Below are 19301 nucleotides of genomic sequence, written 5' to 3' on the forward strand. Positions count from 1 at the left end.
GATTTTCTTCAGTAGCATTTCAACATAGAATGTTCTTTCTTTTAAAAAAATTGCATTTGAGAAAAATCTAAATTAAGTGGCCCTGTTAAAAAAACAAAAAAAAAAAAGTCTGTTTCTCATTGTGTGTGTGCCTTATACATGGACAACATGTACTTTCTCTCTGAGCTCCATCCCAAAAACACCTGTATTATCAATCAAGTTGACCATACACACTTTACAGAGAAATAAAGCACATTGCTCAGATATTAATATTGACATTCTTAGAACAGATTTTTAGAAAATGACCCTTTGCTCTTTCACCCTACATAAACTAATTACTTTACACAATCTTTTTTTTTTTTCATTTTATTGAGTAGGACAGAGAAAAATTGAGAGAGGAAGGGGAGATAGAGAGGGAGAGAGAAAAAGAAAAGTAGACACCTGCAAATCTGCTTTGCCACTTGTGAAGTGTCCTCCCTGCAGGGAAGAGCCAGGGGCTCGAACTCTGATGCTTGAGCAGGTTCTTGCGCTTAGTACTATGTGCGTTCAACTGGCTTTGACACTGCTCAGCCCCCTACAGATTTCTATGTACAAGTGTATGTGTGTGTGTTTTCCTTGTGACAAGCTGAACGGCTATGACTGCCAGATTTTACTCATCACACCCATGTGGCTGGATATATATGATGACAGAGTATTTTTGCTACCCTGAAGATTATCAAATGGGCTTTTATGTGTGACACCCCATATTTTGGATGTCTCCCCTGGGAGAGTTTCCCAGAAAGTAAGATTACTCAGTTGAGTGATCTAAACATTTTAGAATCTCTGGGCAGAGACTGGCTTTCCCAAACCAGAGTAGCACAGAGCGATGTGTGCCACGGCAACCTTTCAAATCCCTGAAAACACCCCGTGCCTTTTGGGCAGGGTGCCCTCTGTGTTGAAGATCTTTCTAAAGTCAGACCCCATCCATGCCTGGTTCTTGGGGTGATCTGAGGCTCCAGCAAACATGACTCACCTCCTCCTTGCTTGCTTCCCTGCTGCCGGGTGCTCCTCAGCCCTGACACATCCAGAGATGAGATCCCCGATCTTTCCAGAACATTCACTTCCACTATCAGCCTCCCCACCAGCTGCTGGGGCCTCACGCTGACCACATGCTCATACTTTCCCAGACGCCTCTGCAGCAGCTCCTCGTAGCTGAGCAAGAACTCAGCCTTGTCCTTGCTGGGGATCACAACGGTGGCCCTGAACACCTCAGAGCCCTTCTCCCTGCAGGACCAGAAGATGGTAGGGCAGAGTGAGAGATCCTGTTTCTGGAAGTCCCTTAACTGTTAGTCTGCTGATCAAATATATCCAATTACTTGTCATTTTGATTTTTTTTTTTTTTTTTTTGTAAAGCAGAGTACTGTGCAGCTCTGGCTTATAGCTCTGGCTTATTGGGAAATGAACCTGAGACTTTCAGTACTTCAGGCTCAAAAGTCTTTTTACATAACCATTATGCCATCTCCCCAGCCCAGGAGAAAACTTGGTAAGTATTTAGAGCAGCCACGTTGACGGTGTTGAAATGAATCTTTAATTTCTCCATTTACTTGACACTTACCCATTGTCTTCTGTGGTTTTGTTCCTTTTCTCTTTCACCTTACTGTCATTTCTTTTATCTTTCTCTGTAATTTCTCCCTGATAGATCTTGTCTCCAAGGAACCTGGAACACAAGGGACAGCTGGGTCACCAGCTTGCAGTTCCAAGAGGAATTCAAGCACAGATCTCTGAGTCATGATGGCACTCAGAAGCGATTTTACAAGGGCAGGAGGAGTCCATTCAGCAGCAGGACACAGGCAGCTTCCCACAGGGCCAGCTGGGAGTACTCCACCCGGGTGCCTGTGGTTCTCCACGAAGACCTGGCCCAGCAAGCCCCCAAGATGCTTCCCCATCTTTCCTCCTGCCCTGACCCACACAGAAGCCCACAGATGTGTGCTGCCTATCTTGTCCTCTTAGTGTATCAAAGCCTTCATCACCATTCAGATCTCAGCTTAAACACTGACCCCTCTGGACCACCATCCTGACTTCCTAACTAACTGAGTCCTTCTCCATCCTACTGGCCACCTTTAAGATATTGCTATTCTCTGAACTCTTATTCCTGGACTTCTTATTTATTTATTTGTTGCTTGCCACCAGGGTTATTTTGGGGGCTTGGTACCTGCACTCTGAATTCATTGCTCCAGGAGGCCAATTGCCTTTTGTTGTTGTTGTTGTTACTGTTCTTTCTGTTATACTTGGTAGGACAGAGAGAAACTTAAGAATGGAGTGAGTGAAGACAGAAAGGGAGAGAGAAAGACAGACACCTACAGACCTGCTTCATTGCTCATGAAACATCCCTCTGTAGGTGGAGAGCAGGGGCTTGAACCTGGATCTTCAATTGCATCTTCAATTTCATGGTAATATGTGTGCTTAACTGAGTGCACCACCACTCAACTCCCAGTGACTCTTGTTTCTTTCTTTCTTTCTTTTTTGGTTCTACTTTGTTAGGACAGAGAGAAATTGAGGGGGGGTTCCACTTAATGAAGCTTCCCCCCTGCAGTTGGGGAATAGGGGACTAGAGCCCACATGGTAAAGTGCTCACCACCTGGCCCCCATTCCCAGATTTCTTTACTTATCTATCGTTTCTCTCTATTGGGTTTCTGGAGCAGAATAGCACTGTCTTGTGCACAGGAGTCTACCCACCACCTTGAAGAGGGGCTGGGCTCAGGGTGCAGACAAGGAAAAGAAAAAGGGAAAAACAGGAACTAGAAGGAGGGAAGAAAAGAAGCAATTATGGCAGAAAGAAAGGGAGAGGAGAGGAAAGAGAGAAAAAGGCAGAAAGGGAGTCGACCTACTTGCCCATATGCCACTATGGACTCTGTCCCCACAACCCGGGCTCACCCTGACCAACCTCTCTGTGTCCCACCTACATAGTGAAGTTGGTGATGAACGCCGTGGCTGGGATCTGCATCTGAAACTCCATCTCCTGGTCCTCAGACACCCTGTTCAACACCTTGCAGGACACCGTGGTGAAGGCATAACGGGAAATAACGGTCGACTTCACCAAGTACTCCGTCATCAAGGGTTTGGCTTTCTGTTGGAATTTAAACACACATTCTTCTCAGTGGGGTGGAGTGAAGGGGAGAGCTCTGGATTTGTAAGCATGCAGTCCAGAATTTCATCCCTGGAAATTCATTATGCCAGAGTGTTGCTCTGGTCTATCTCCCTCTCTCTCACTATGAAATAAAGTCATTGGGGCAGGTGGTAGAGCATCTGGATAAGTGTATGTTACAATATTCAAGTTTGAGTCCCCAGGCCCCATCTATGGGAAAAACTTCATGAATGGTAAGCAGTGTTGCAGGTATCTCTTATTCTCCTTTTTTTTTTCGCCTTTTTTTTTTCGTTACTGCTAGGGCTCAGTGCCTGTACCACAAATCCACTGTTCCTAGAGGTTTTTCCCTGCCTTTTGTTGCCCTTGTTGTTTTATCATTGTTGTGGTTATTATTATTGTTGTTATTGATGTTGTTGTTCTTGGATAGGACAGAGAGAAATCGAGAGAGGAGGGGAAGACAAGGGGGGGAGAGAAAGATAGACACCTGCAGACCTGCTTCACTGCTTGTGAAACAACGCCCCTGCAAGTGGGGAGCTGGGGACTCGAACCAGGATCCTTAGGCCGGTCCTTGTGCTTCGCACCATGTGGCTTAACCCATTGCACTACCACTCAACCCCCTCTCATTTTCCTTCTTTATCTCTTCATTCAATTTCTCTGTCTCTATCCAATAAATAAATAAAATGAAGTGCCAAAATATTTTTATTTTTATTCTTTCTATTTTTCTTAGGTAGACCAGAGAAAAATTGAGAGAGATGAGGGAGAGAGAAAAGTAGACACCTAAAGACTGCTTCACCACTTGTGAAGCATCCCCCCTGCTGGTGGGGAGCTGGGACTCAAACCTAGGTACTTGTTCTTGGTACTAGGTGCCACCACCTGGCCCTCCCCCCAAAAAATTTTTTTACTTAAAAATTTTTATTAGTGATTTAATATTGATTTACTAAATTATGGGATAACAGGGGTATACTTCGACACCTCTCCCACCACCAGAGTCCTGTATCTCCATTACCTCCCGTAGAAACTGCAGTAGTTCTTACAAGGTCACAGATGTGGGTTGACTATTATTTTTATAACTATCTGTCTATATTTATATATATTTGCCCAGTTTTTCTATGGTCCTGCCTTCTCTTCCTTTTTTTAATTTCTATTTATAAAATGGAAATATTGACAAGACTATAGGATAAGAGGGGTACATTTCCACACAGTTCCCACCCCCAGAACTCCATATCCAATCCTCTCCCTTGATAACTTCCCTACTCTTTATCCCTCTGGGAGTATACTCCAAAATATATTTTAAGAAGAATAAATAAATAAATAATCTTTAAAAACAGAAAATAGTACACATGGTGCAAAGCTCAAGGACTGGCGTAAGGATCCCGGTTCGAGCCCCCCGGCTCCCCATCTGCAGGGGAGTCACTTCACAAGCGGTGAAGCCAGTCTGCAGGTGTCTATCTTTCTCTGTCTTCCCCTCATCTCTCCATTTCTCTCGGTCCTAACATCGACGACATCAATAACAACAACAATAATAACTACAACAACAATAAAACACAAGGCCAACAAAAAGGAATAAATAAATATTTTAAAAAACAAACAGAAAATAAAGAGACATAGGATATGTTTTTTGACATCTCTAATCTATTTATTATTAAATTAAGTTTAACATTAAATATCAAAATGTGTAGTATATTTATTATTACATTGGGAACAAAATTGATGTAGGTTATATGGAGTTATTTACAGCTGTCAATTTTAAATCAGAGCTTTCAAATATCTAAAATGCACAATAAAAGTGTACCCTTGAACTTAATATGCAAGATTAAGTGAAATGTACATCTGGCTCTTAGGTATACAGCTTTGTAAAAGGTCTTTAACACACAACAATATTAAGTCAAGAAACATGCCCTTTCCCCACAACTCTTTTCTAGTTAATTCCCTTTCTTCAATAACAGTAAAAAAAAAAAAAAACCAACTATATGTGTTATGTTTTATACAGCTACTAACATAGAATTATAGAACAAAGCCATACCCTTTGAAAAAAAATTAATGGGGGCCAGGTGGTGATGCACCTGGTTAAACATGCACATTACAGTACACTAGGACCTAGGTTCAAGTCCCTGGCCCCCCACCTTGAAGGGGAAAGCTACTCAAGTGGTGAAGCAGGGTTGGAGGTGTCTCTCTGTCTCTCTCTCCCTCTCTGTCTCCCTTGGCCCTCTCAATTTATCTCTATATCCAATAATAAGTAAATAAAAATATTTTTTCAGCAGGGAAGCAATTACAGAAGCCAGACCTTCCATCTTCTGCATCCCATAATGACCTTGGGTCCATACTCCCAGAGGGTTAAAGAATAGGAAAGCTATCAAGGGAGGGGATGGGATACAGAGTTCTGGTGGTGGGAATTGTGTGGAATTGTACCCCTCTTATCCTATGGTTTTGTCAGTGTTTCCTTTATATAAATTTTTTTAAAAAATTCATTTTTCCAAAAGGTTCTGAACTCCAAATTCATCAGGACCCAGAGAGAGAAGAGGAAGAAAGAAAGAAAAAAAGACTTAGAAGTAGTAGGTGTGACTTAGAAAAGAAGAGAAGGAAGGACATTGGAAAAATGGGACATATAATATATAATAGTAATAACAGTCAACCCATATCTGTGATCTTGGGAGAGTTAATGCTGTTTCCAATGGAGGGAAAGGGGACTCAGGACTCTGGTGGTGGGGATGATGGGGAATTATATTAAATCACTATATATATCATGCCAGCCACAACCGATCTTGGGACTTTCTTTTCTTTTTCTTTAAATTGCCCCCAGGATTTTTGCTGGGGCTTGGTACCAGCACTATGAATCCACCACTCCTGGTGGCCATTTTTTCCTTTCTAATTTTTTTTATTATATAGGACAGAGACAAACTGAGAGAGGATAGGGAGATAGAAAGAGGGAGAAAGGGGAGTCAGGTGGTAGCGCAGCGGGTTAAGCACAGGTGGCACAAAACGGAAGGACTGGCTTAAGGATCCTGGTTCGAGCCCCCGGCTCCCCACCTGCAGAGGAGTCGCTGCACAAATGGTGAAGCAGGTCTTCAGGTGTCTGTCTTTCTCTCCCCCTCTCTGTCTTCCCCTCCTCTCTCCATCTCTCTCTGTACTACCCAACAACAACGACATCAATAACAACAACAATAATAACTACAACAATAAACAACAAGGGCAACAAAAGGGAATAAATAAATATTAAAAGAAAGAAAGAAAGAAAGAAAGAAAGGAAGGAAGGAAGGAAGGGGGAAAGACAACTTCAGACCCATTTCACCACTCGTGAAGCAGAGCCCCTGTATGTGGGGAATGGGGGCTCGAACCTGGGTTCTTGCTCTTGGTAGTATGTATGCTTAACCAGGTGCACCACCACCTGGTCCCCTGATCTTGGACTTTCCACACTCCATAAAAGTAAGAAGTTAAGTTTCTGCTGTTAGAGCCTCTGAGTTATATTTTGTATTTGCAGTCCAAGCTAAGAACAGGCAGTATCTCATTACAGTCTTGGGCACACATGGGAAGGCACGGCTTCTATTCCCATCTCACAGAACAAAGAAAGTCAAGCTGAGAAAAGTTACTCAGAAAAGTAAAAAGTTGGTCCCAGTCAGCACTGACGGGGAAGGGGCTCAAACTCAACCCTGCTTGCTCCTGCATCCACACCTGAATCCTCAAATACCAGATGCAGACAAGTACTGGGTGGAAACCTGTTACTCTGATAGTATTCGACTCTCTCCAGTTGGGATCCTCCCATGAGGTCAGTGTCTATTTTATCTGTCTTTAAAGGTTATTTACAACCTCTCCAGCATTTGTTGTTGCTACTATTTCTGGTCTATAACATTTTCACAGTATCTCAATGTTAGGAGTTTAAAGGAGTCATGTTAAGTGAGATAATCCAGAAAAAAAAGGATGAAAATGGGATGACCTCACTCATGTACAGAAGCTGAGAAATAAGAACAAAAGAGGGAACAGAAAACAGAACTTGGACTGGGTTTGGTGTATTGCACCAAAGTAAAAGACTCTTGGTGGTGGTGGGGCGCAAAATTTCCAGGTCCTGGTGCATGATGTTAGAGGAGGGCCTAGGCAGGAAGTGAGAGTGTTTTGCAGAAAACAGAAAATTGTACACATACAAACAATGGTATTTACTGCTGGCTATAAACCATTAATCCACCCAATAAAAAAGTTTTAAAAATTATTTACAGACTTCAGTTAGTCTCCCAAATAGACCTAGGCATATGACCCACTCCTATCAAGGCAGAGAGCTCCTGTGACATTCAGAGAGGCCTGCAAACCTAGAAGAAGGTGAGCCACAAGAGGCAGAGTCAGTCACATGGCAGAGTGACAGCCATGAGCAAGGCCGTGGATGGTAACACTCTAGACAAGGAAATCTGGGGACCCTTTGTGGCAGAATGTCCTGTTCCAGTGACTCAAGAGAATTCATAAATAGGGACAGACTTAGTAACAAATGTTAGGGGAGATGTGTATCTTTCTTAGAGGAATGGAAAAAGGTGAGTCTAAAGGGCTAAGTGAAGTTATGAGCAAATAGAATGCCAGGCTAGCTTCGCGGGTGGGAGAGAGACGACCAGGGACTCATGGCTGAGCTGGGATGCAATGCGATGCAATGCCATGCTGGCTTTATTCATCTGCATTTATACTCTCCAGGAAGGAAGTAGTAGGGTGTAAAAACAGGGTGTGACTAGGAGAGGGGGCAGAGCGAAAAGAGAGTGCGAACCAGTGGGATTAAACCAGAGCCCTGCAGGCAGAGCGGTTCTCAGGTAAAGCAGTGATTATGTAAATAGACCACAGCCTTAAGCAATGCAACAGAAGGGGTCTTAGAAGCAGACCAACAGTAGAACAAATCTTAACGTTAGGGGAAAAGAAGTATTCCAGTTTGACCCAGGGACAGAATTGTTTCAGAGCAGTGGTTCACAAAGTGTGGTTTCCAAGTCAGAGGCACCAGTCAGCATCACTGCAGCCTTGCTAGAAATCAGACTGCTTAGCCACCTTGAGGGATCAGAAACCCAGGGAACTGGCACCAACAGTCTGTTTCCACAAATTTCCCAAGTAAGTCTGATGTTTGAGAACCACTATTTTATTTCATTTTGTTTTGTTTTATCTTATTTTAGATGCCAGGACTTTACTGGGGTTTCAATGTCTGTGCCACTCTGCCATTCTGGGACAACCCTTTTCTTTTTCCAGCTAGAGGGTGAAAGACAGAGAAAGAGAGATAGAGATAGGAGGAGAAAAAAGGAGAGACATCAAAGCACTTCTGCACCCCATTAAGTTTCCCCTCTACATGGTGCTCCCATGTGGTGTTAGGGGCTTGAACCCAGGTCTCTGCTCATGGCAAAGTATATGTTCTACTAGGTGAATTATCTTTTGGCCTCCATCATTATTGTTCTTGGGTGTGGATACAGAACTTTGGTGGTGCGTGGTGCAGAATTATACACTGTAATTTTGTAACCTATTATTAATCACAAATAAAAAAAAAGTTTATTATTTTTACTTTAAAAATTTATTACTGGATTACAATATTATTAAGATTTTAGGAGTAGAATGTAACACTGCTGTGTGTATGTGTATGTGCGTCCCCACACCAACTGTCCAAGTTCCTGTGCCATCACACCAAATGGAACCTCTCCCACTACTCATTCCTTGTTCTCTCCTATAGCATTATATCTTTCACAAAGTCTAACAGTCAGTTTGAGAACTACTATTAAAACAAAAAGTGGTCTTTTTCCTATATATCGCATGTTGAAATATAATACATCTTAACACATCTCATCATTTGTGAGGGCTTGTATGAATCACTACAATTACATCCATGTCTGAGCTCCAAGAAGCTAAGGCATGGCCAAAAGCAATGAATGAAACCACCGTGGGCTTTAGGAAATCATTCCTGCATCCAAAAATAATCTGTATGAAAATCTCTTCTCTTTAGGATAAAGCCTGGCTCTCTTCCCAGAAGTGACTCGTATAAAAAAGAGATTCCAGATGTGTCTGAAGCAAGGACTTTTGCTCAGTGATCTTACTGAAAGCATTTAACAAGTTCCAGTGAAGACAATGAGATAGGAGATGATGGTTAACTATGATCATACCAGCTTGGTTCATTTTTTTAATTAAAATTTGGAACACCCTCATCAACCCTTTATACTTATTCCTTTCATTATTGTTTGGCTGTCCCATCAGACACCCTTGCTCTGATTCATGTCCATCATGGGTGGGCAGACTATGATAGGCAGCATCCTGTCAGTAAAGTTTTATTGGTACTGCTCCATATCCATTAATTTACATATGGTCTAAAGTTGATGCTTTGCAATGTTGAAGTTGAGTAGTTGGATAATTGTGACAGAGACTATATAACCTGCAAAACCTAAAATATTCACCACTCTTGCTCCTTTCCAGGACAAAGATTACCAACTAATCCTCACACTCTTGATACAAATAAGAGGCGACTACCAACATTTATACACACAAAATACATGCTGTAACCATAAGAAACTCTCAAGTCCATTTCCCAGTATGAAGACCAAGGTTGTCTCTTCCATGAGTGGATTCCAGAGGCAGCTCCCCTGAAACTCAGTCTCCGATCAGACTGTGAACATCCAAGACAGAAAGCTGAGCTGACTCCTTTCTGCTCGGCTGTCTATCACAGTCTGCCATTCTCAAATCTACTGCTGAACTCTTTCACATGAAATCAGACTACTAACATCTTCCCAGACAATACTTTCATCCCACCTGTGTGTTAGCTATTGGGCTCAGGCAAAAATTAATAAAGCCATGGGCCCCTTAGAATATACCTAAAATAAACTTCCTAGACAAAATAAATAAACTTCCCAGTTTCTTCCAACATGAAGACCCCAAAGTTCATCTGCTATATTCTTACCTTTAGGTTTCTGATTATTAAACGATTTGTTCTGCTTTATATCTTAATGCTTTCCAGCTACCAAGTTGCAGATGATGCCAACCTGACTTCCCTGGGTAGGCAACCTCACCAGTGTGTCCTGGAACGCCACCCCCCCCAGAGCCCTACCCCACTAGGGAAAGATAGAAACAGGCTGAGCATATGGATTGACCTGTCAATGCCCATGTCTATAGAAGAAGTAACTACAGAAGCCAGATCTTCCACCTTCTGCACCCCACAAATATCTTTGGTCCATACTCCCAGAGGGATAAAGAATAGGGAAGCTTCTAATGGAGGGGATAGGATACAGAACTCTGGTGGTGGGAATTGTATGGAATTGTACCCCTTTTATCCCACAATCTTGTCAATCATTATTAAATCACTAATTTAAAAAGAAACTATTTCAGTTTATGTCTGAGATTAAAAGAAGTATCCATCATAATAAAGAAAGATGTAAATCTGAGCTGCATAACAAGGCTAGGGTATAAAGAATAGTGGGGCTGGGTGGTGGTGAACTGCGTTAAGGTCAAGGACACAGCTTCAAGCCAACAGTCCCCACCTGCAGGGGGGAAGCTTCATGAGTAGTGAAACAGTGTTGCAGGTGCTTCTCTCTTGCCCTATCACCCCTTTCCCTCTCAACTTGTCTCTATCCAAAATAAATAAATAAATAAATAAATGTTTAAGTAAATCTTTAAAAAAACAAGAGTGGGTGAACATATAAATATGAACGATATTTAAAATCCATAGACTTGTATACAATCATCTCTGTTTCCGTTTATAATCAGAAAAGAATAAAGTTGGAGGCCAGGCTGTGGTGCACCCAATTGAGCACACACATTACTATTCACAAGGACCTGGGTTCAGACACCTGGTCCCCACTTGCAGGGGAGGGGTAGCTTCACTGTTGCTGAAGTGTGAAGCAGTGTTGCAGGTGTCTCTCTTTCTCTCTTCCGAATTCACCCAAATACACTTTGCCTTCTTCCATGCTTCTGACTCATATGTTTCTAAGATAATGTGTGTGGGGTTTGTTGCTGTTGTTTCCTTGTTTGTTTGTTTGTTTGTTTGTTTGTTTTTGGCATCAGAGCCTTGTACATGTGTGATTCCACTGCTTTCAGGCCACTTTTTCATTCTTCTTACTACAGATATACATATATACACATACAGAGAATGAGAGCCAGTATTATCTTTAAAATAAATTAAAATCTTCTCACTTGTAATGGCTTACATTAACAAAACAGGAAATGACAAGTGTTGACAAGGGTGTGAAGAAAAAGGAACTCTGTTACACTGTCAGTGGGAATGCAGCCTCTATGAAAAACAGTATGGAAAATCCGCAAACAAATAAAAGAGGAAATATCTTATGACCCAGCAATACCACTCTTGGGCATTTATCCAAGGGACACAAAAACACTGATTTAAAGGAACATATGGTCATAGCTGTATTATTCCCAAAAGCCAAAGAGTGGAAGCAGCATAAATGCCCACTGATAGCTGGCTGGCTGGAGAAGTTATAGGATATACATTCAGTGGAATACTACTCTGCAATTTGAAAAATGATTTTGTGTCCTTTAGGGAAAAAAATGGGTGAAGCTGGAGGTGATAGTGCTTAGTGAAGTGAGAAAGTGAAAGACAACTACCAGATGGTTTCACTTATATATGGAAGCTAGAGAACTGAAAGACATGAACTTGTAAAGAAAAAAAAAATGGTCCCCACCTGCAAGGGAAAAGCTTTGCAAGTGCTGAAGCAGTGTTGCAGATCTCTCTCTCTCTCTCTCTCTCTCTCTCTCTCTCTCCCTTTCTCTCTCTCTGTCTCTCTCTCCCTTTCTCTCTCTCCCTTTCTCTCTCTCTTTCTCTCTCTCTCTCTCTCTCACTTTCTCTCTCTCTCTCTCTCCCTCTTTCTCTCTCTTCTATCACCCACTTCCCTCTCGATTTCTGGCTGTCTCTATCCAATAAATAAAGACAATAAAAAAATTTTTAAAGGGAAAAAAAGTAGCCATTCTGTCTCTAGGACCTTATGAGAACTGTGATGGTGATTATTGGGAGGGAAAGGGCAGGTGCACAGAGCTTGAGTGGTGAGTGTGGTGGGTAACTGTATCCATTATCTTATAATCTTATAGACCACTATTAAATCACTAATTAAAAAATCTAAAAAGAAAACTTACTAGACACATTTGAGACTCCTTATAATATCATGTGGATTTATTATATGTGTGACATTACTGTTATTATTATTCATTTCACTCAACTTAAAATGTGAGAATTAGAAGGCAAAACACTAAGTTTAACTTCCAGGATTTCTCCTTTTGCCTTAAATTCAGATCCTGGGTGTAGGGGACTAGGAGATCACCCAGTGTGCACAGGGCACTGGGTTCCAGCCCCAGCTACATGGACGGCATTGGGGGAGTTCTATGGATGGTAATATGGTGCTGTGGTGTCTCTCCTCTCTCTGTCACTCCCTCCACCCCCACTCCCTTCTCCTCTCACTCTAAGAAATAAGGAATTAAATAATGAAAAAATGGGGCAGTTGGGCAGTAGCACAATGGGTTAAGCACACATGGCAAAGCACAAGGACCAGCATAAGGATCCCGGTTCGAGCTCCCAGCTCCCCATCTGCGGGGGGGAGGGGAGGTTGCTTCACAAGTGGTGAAGCAGATCTACAGGTGTCTATCTATCTCTCCCCTTTTCTCCCCTCTGTCTTCCCCTTCTCTCTGTCCTATCCAACAACAATGACAGCAATGACAACAACAACAATAGCAACAACAACTATAAACAACAAGGGTAACAAAAGGGGAAAAATGGCCTCCAGGAGCAGTGAATTAGTAGTGCAGGCACCAAGCCCCAGCAGTAACCCTGGAGACAAACTCAGGTGTGAGTTCCTGGGGTTCATGCCCAATGCCACTTATAAAAAAAATAAAAATAAAAGACTGTAGATGTAGTTGAATTTTCCACCATATTACAGCAAGAAGCAGCAGCAGAGTTTACAGGCCCAAGAGACAGGCTGGGAAAAGTTTCAAGACACTATTTTAGTTTTATTGCTTCTGCCCAGTTACTGTTCCCCTAGGAGGCCCTGCTGTCACTCACACATCATGACCCCCTTTATCCACAGTGACTCAACTCAATTACGGGAAAACTGGCTCCCCAAGTCCCTGGTTGCCCCTACCCCCATCCACCCAGTCCCTGCTGGACTTAAAATACAGAGCACCTGACTTGTGCTTTTCTTGAAGCTCTTAGCATAGATTAAAACCTAGAAAACTTTTATGCACTGAAGTAAAATTTCTGGGTTTTTTTTGTTTTTTTTGTTTGTTTTTTGGTACTGCTCAGCTCTGGCTTACAGTACTACAGGGAATACAACTTGAGACTTGGGAGCCTCAGGCATGAAAGCTTTTTATAGAACTATTGTGCTATCTCCCCCACCCAATTTTCTGGATCTTGAACATATATATATATATATATATATATATATATATATATATATATATGAAGAAGATGGCAATGAAGGTGCATTCATTAACCACCACTAGAGACCATGAAGGGTTGGGAAAAAATTAGAAAGTATTCCACCTGCCTCTTTCTCTTAAGGTACTCTCAGATCTATAGCCATAACACACCTGATCTTGACAAGGCATTTATGGTTCTATAGGGAAGAAAGTGCAAAAATAAAAAGCATCAGAGGAAGACACAGGGAGCTAGATATGGGCATATGTATGTGTGCATGTATAGACAGGCCTACATCCATGGACATAAATACACACAAAGTATATAATACATAAAATGCATGACACAATTTGTAATATACTGAATATATATACATACCCATAGAGAGAGATACAGATACTTGTTTACCTGTTGGTTCTAAGACCTTGAAAGATAGAAAGATAAATTAAAAAGTACTTTACAAACAGATAAAGAGTTTGCATGTGACAAAAGAGGAGGAAGAGAACTTTCTGAAAATTCTAAAAGACACAGAAGCAAGGAGGGCTAGGAAGATGGAATAATGGTTATGCAAAAGGACTTTCCTACCTAAGGTTTCTGAGTCCCAGGTTCAATTCCCAGCACCACCATGGACCAGGTAAAAACAGACAAACAAACAAAAAACTGCATGGAGGAAAGAGAGGACATTCCTAGAACAAAGAGGGCAGCTGAATCAGCGAGGAGTGTGCACGTCGGGGTCTTGTGCAGGTGCTGAGCCTGTCAGGAAACAGCTGCCCTGCAGAGCCCCACTCAGGACCTGGTCTGGCAGAGAGTGATGGAAACAGAGAGTAAAGGGGAAGCTATAAAACAACTGCCTCATTTTTTCCCCCAGTGCAAATGTCCAGCCTAGTCTCAATATTAGGTTTGGCCTTTAAGTATTTCACTGGGGGACAGCAGATGAAAAGCGGGGGCAAAAGTCAGATCTTCCTGTGACCTAACCACTTCAGTATTTGTCCTACGAAGCCTGGGCAGCTGGCAAAGTCATTGGAGCCAGGGAGTGTCTTTGTGGGCTGCCCAGAGGACTGCTGTGAGCCACTTAGTGTCTAGCCACTCAGAGGGTGTCCTCAGTAGCCTGGGATTTGCAAGTGCAATTGAGTGACATCTGCAGTAGCATCTTTTCCTAGAAGATGACCATGGGGGCTCCACTTGTCCCCTGACAGGTCTTTGTGACCAAAGGAGAAAGGTGTTAGGAGGCAGAAGGGAACCTTCCAACCAGCCCACTCAGCTCCGGCGACTTTATAAAGGAGAAGCTGCTGCCTACAGCTGGCTTGCTCCAGGTGCCAAATCTCCAGCAAACCCCAGACCCACTCTTTTCCAAGAGAAAAGCTGTATCACTCAGGCCTGTCACCAAGTAGAAGCACCATGGATGGCGCTGGGGAGTGGTCTACAGATGGTAGAGCCAGACTGTGGTGTCTCTTATCTGCCTCTCAATTTAATAAAAAAAAAAATGAAAAGGCTGGGCAAGGGAGACCACACAGAAGTATCATGCACACATGAGGACTTGAGTTCATTCCTGGATACACACTAAAAAAATGTAGTTATCTTTCAAGTAAGAACCCCCCCCCCGACCTGACACCTCCTAAAAGAAACTATTATAACTAAGTCAGACATGAGGAGACACACACATACATAAGAAACCCTCCACCAGGAGTTGGGCGGTAGCACAGGTGGGTTAAGCACACATGGCGCAAAGCACAAGGACCAGTACAAGGATCCTGGTTCGAGCCCCCGGCTCCCCACCTGCAGAGGAGTCGCTTCACAGGAAGTGAAGCAGGTCTGCAGGTGTCTTTTTTTCTCTCTGTCCTATCTAACAACAATGACATCAATAACGACAACAATAATAACTACAACAATAAAGCAACAAGGGCAACAAAAGGGAATAAAAAATACTTTTTAAAAAGAGAGAAAAAAAAAAAGAAAGCCTCCACCACATGGGTTACCATAGCCATAGCCAGCAGCAAGTTACCTGCTGGAAGGCCTAGATTTTCTTATTCTCTGTATTCTTTTGTTTTTGAAAGATAGAATCAAAGAAGAGAGTGAAAGAAACTATGGCACTGAATCCAAGCTGACTCACATACATGGCAAAGCAATGCACTATCCAAGTGAGCTATTTCACCACCCCTATGCTCTATATTCTTTTTTCCATTCTCTGTATCCATTTTTTATTTGTGATTAATAGTGGGCTACAATTTTTTGAGATTACAGTATTAGTTCCACACCACACCCACCACCAAAGTTTTGTGATGCCACCTTCCCACCTCCCAAAGATAACCACCAGAGTTCTCATAGTCTTAGAAACAGTGTGTGTGTGTGTGTGTGTGTGTGTGTGTGTGTGTAAGTTCATGTGTATATGATCCCTAGATTCCACATTATGAGTGAAAACATCTGGTAACTGTCTTCCATCTTTTTGCTTATCTTGCTAAGCATAACCACCTCCAATTGCACCCATTTTGTCCTGAAGGACACAATTATCATCTTTAGTTTAGTTTCACAGTAGTATTCTACGGAGTATAAATCCCATAACTTCTATAGCTAGTCATCTGATGATGGGCATTTAGGTTGTTTCTACTCTTTAGTTATTGTGAATAATGCAGCTGTGAGCATAGGGGAACATACGTCCCTTTGGATTAGCGTTTCAGTGTCCTTTGGATAAATGCCTAGGAGTGGTATTGCTGGCTCGTAATTTCGTGTTGATTTGTTGAAGGACTCTCCATACAGTCTTCCAAAGGGGCTGTACCAGTCTGCATTCCCACCAGCAAGGTAGCAGAGTTCCTTTTTTCTCCACAACCTCACCAACACCAGTCATTTCCTGTTCTGTTGATGTGGATCATTCTCACAGATATGAAATGGAATCTCAGTGTAGTTTTAATTTGTATCTCTCTAAGTGGTAAGTGAAGCATTTCTTCTTATGTCTTTCTTACGGGCCTCTAGTCTTTGTATTCCTTTTTTTTTTTTTTTGTAACAATTCATTAATGGATTTTTATTATGCATGGGGTGATTTGTTCTGTATTTTTTATTTTTACTTGTAAAACTGAAATACTGACAAGACTATAGATAAGAGGGCTACATTTCCACACAGTGCCCACCCTTCCAGAGCTTCATATCCAATCCCCTCCTTGATAGCTTCCCTATTCTCTATCCCTCTGGGAGTATGGACCCAGGATCATTGTGGGGTGCAGAAGGTGGAAGGCCTGGCTTCTGTAATTGTTTCTCTGTATTCTTAAAGCTCTGGCATTTGAGGCCCTGATGCTGGAAATTCAGTCCCTCCCTTGGAAGACTAATTCCCAGAGGACTCCTTTAATACACACCCAATAGTCCCGAGCCCACACTCTCAGCCCCCTCAGACACCAAGCCAGCATCCCCTCCGCACTAAACACTCCACTGGCTGCCAAGCTGGGCTGGCTCTGCAGCCAAGAGCCTGTGCAGAGTCCCAACTCTCAGATCCCCAATTTAGCTCCCACCTTGACTCACCCATTCCTTCCTGCAAACACACCCACAAGAACTCAGGCCAAGTACCCACTCACCCTCCACCCCCAGCCCTGCGTGAGGTCTGTGCACCCACTCTGAAGAATCTCTGAGAACGAATGTCTTCCTGCAGGATGGGGGCCCCCAGGCCCATGTGATCTGTCCTGCTGAGGCACAGACCTGCTTCACAGGTACAGAGGGGATCTTTTCACTGTAAGGTGAGATAATAATGGTGAATTGCTTTTGGAAAACCTAATGGTTATGCAAAATGACTTTCATGCCTAAGGCTCTGAGTTCCTAAATTCAAATTCAATCCCTAATGCCACCATAAGCCAGAGCTAAGCAGCGCTCTGGTAAAAAAGAAAAAAGAAAGAGAGAGAGAGAGAGAGGGAGAGAGAAAGGAGAGTGCATAGATAAATAGACAGATAGATAGATAGATAGAGAGAGAGAGAGAGAGATAGCACTTTCTAAGGTTCTAAGATACTTCCCAAGAAAATCTGAGGTATTGCAGCCGTCACAAAAGCCAAAGTGTCAAAGTCTTTGGAGCCAAGATGAAAAGGCAGAGTGGATGAGGCTGGGTGGTGGTGTACCTGGTAAAGTGCATGTGTTACACTGCCCCCCCCACCTCACCCCAGTCCCTACCTATATGGAAAAGCTTTGAGAGGGAGGTAAAGCAAAGCTACTACACCTCTTGATTTTTCTTTGTCTCTAATAAATAATGAATGAATAAATAAAATATTTTAAAAGAAAAGGCAGAGTGGATAAAGAAAATTAGCTTAGCTGTCACTTTAGAACTGAAAATGTGTACATAGCAAATATAAACTAAACAGCATAGCAAATATAAACTAAACAGTGTCCACAGGCAAATAACAGAGGCTGAGGAGAACCCTCCCAGCTCAGAAGCCTCTCCACAGACTTACCAGCCTCTGCAGGAGCCGGACTTGCCTGGGATCACGGGCTCCCACCTGCAACAAGAGAAGAAGTGTGAGACCAATCCCAAGGTCACTCACTTACCCGAGGGGTCACAGTCCATTTGGATTCTCCTAATGGACAGTCACGGTGAGGAAGTGGTTTTGGTCCACCAGGAGCATCCTGGCCTGAGTAAGAGTTCACCCCCTGGAAACAGGGCTGTTTGCCAACCCAGGGGATCACATGCGCTCAGGACCTGGATTCTGAACCTTGTTAAAAGTCTGGATAGAATGAGGAGAGCCAAGAGCCAGAACAGTGTGGGAAATGGCACAGTGGATAAAGTATTGGGCTCTCAAGCATGAGGTCCAGAGTTTGATCCCCAGCATTGAATGTGCCAGAGTGATGTTCTGGTTTTGTTACTCCCCTCTCCTTCTCCCCTCTCCTTCTCCCCTCCCCTCCTTATCTCCCCTCCCTTCCTTTCCCTTCTCCTCCCTTGCACTCTCCTCCCCCCTCATATAAATAAGTAGAAAAATAAATGTATCTTATAATTTAAGAAAAGAGCCATTAGGATGCCTTTGTTCTGGCCCATTGAATCTTGGCCTTGAACCCAGACTCTCTGCTCTAGTATCTGTCACAGTGAGTGGATACCTTCAGTTAGACTCTCACAAACTCACTGATCAACTTCCAACTCCACAGAACTCTAGAGGCAAAACTAAACTTACTTTGTATGTTTCCTTCTTTCTTTCTCTTTATTCCTCCCTTCCTTCCCTCCTTTCACTTTTTTAAGTAAAATTTTAAAATATTTTATTCATACATGTATTTTTAGATAAAGACATAAAATTGAGTTGGAAGGGAGAGATAGAGAGAGAGAGAGACGCCTGCAGCCCTGCTTCACCACTGTTGAAGCTGCCCTCTGAGTCCCCAGGTGAGGATGGGGGCTTGAACCCAGGTCCACACTATACTGAGTGTGCCACCACCCATACCCTAGTTTCTTTTTTCTAGGAAGATGTATTTACTGGGGCCGGGTAGTGACGCACCTGCTTAACCAACACGTTACTGTGTGAATGGACCCAGGTTCAAGCTCCCAGTCCCTACTGATAGGGATGAAGCTTCATAAGAGGTAAAAACAGGGCTGTAGCTCCCCCCCCCCAATTTCTCTGTCCTATCAGAATAAATAAATATTTTATAAAAAAAGATGTGGGGGCCGGGAGGTAGCGCAGTGGGTTAAGCGCACACAGTACAAAGTGCAAGGACAGGTGCAGGGATCCCAGTTCGAGCCACCAGCTCCCCATCTGCTGGGGGGGGGGGGTCACTTTACAAGCTGTGAAGCAGGTATGCAGGTGTCTACCTTTCTCTGCTCTTCTCTGTCTTCTCCTCCTCTCTCAATTTCTCTCTGTCCTATCCAACAACAATAACAACAAGGTCAACAATGAGAAAAAAAGC

The 19301-nt window shown here is 42.9% G+C and overlaps 1 protein-coding gene across 1 annotated transcript in view; it reads right to left on the reverse strand.

The window, feature by feature from the left end:
• ITIH5 (inter-alpha-trypsin inhibitor heavy chain 5) overlaps positions 1-19301 on the reverse strand; it is a 79162-nt gene that overhangs the window by 50618 nt on the left and 9243 nt on the right. The window contains exons 2-5 of the mRNA XM_060192134.1: positions 17870-17913; positions 2922-3085; positions 1574-1675; positions 992-1242 (exon numbers count right to left, since the gene is read on the reverse strand). Of these exons, the coding sequence (XP_060048117.1) occupies positions 992-1242; positions 1574-1675; positions 2922-3085; positions 17870-17913 (561 nt within the window). The remainder of the gene's footprint in view (positions 1-991; positions 1243-1573; positions 1676-2921; positions 3086-17869; positions 17914-19301) is intronic.

This window comes from Erinaceus europaeus, chromosome 6 (assembly GCF_950295315.1).
Source record: "Erinaceus europaeus chromosome 6, mEriEur2.1, whole genome shotgun sequence".
Lineage (NCBI taxonomy): Eukaryota > Metazoa > Chordata > Mammalia > Eulipotyphla > Erinaceidae > Erinaceus > Erinaceus europaeus.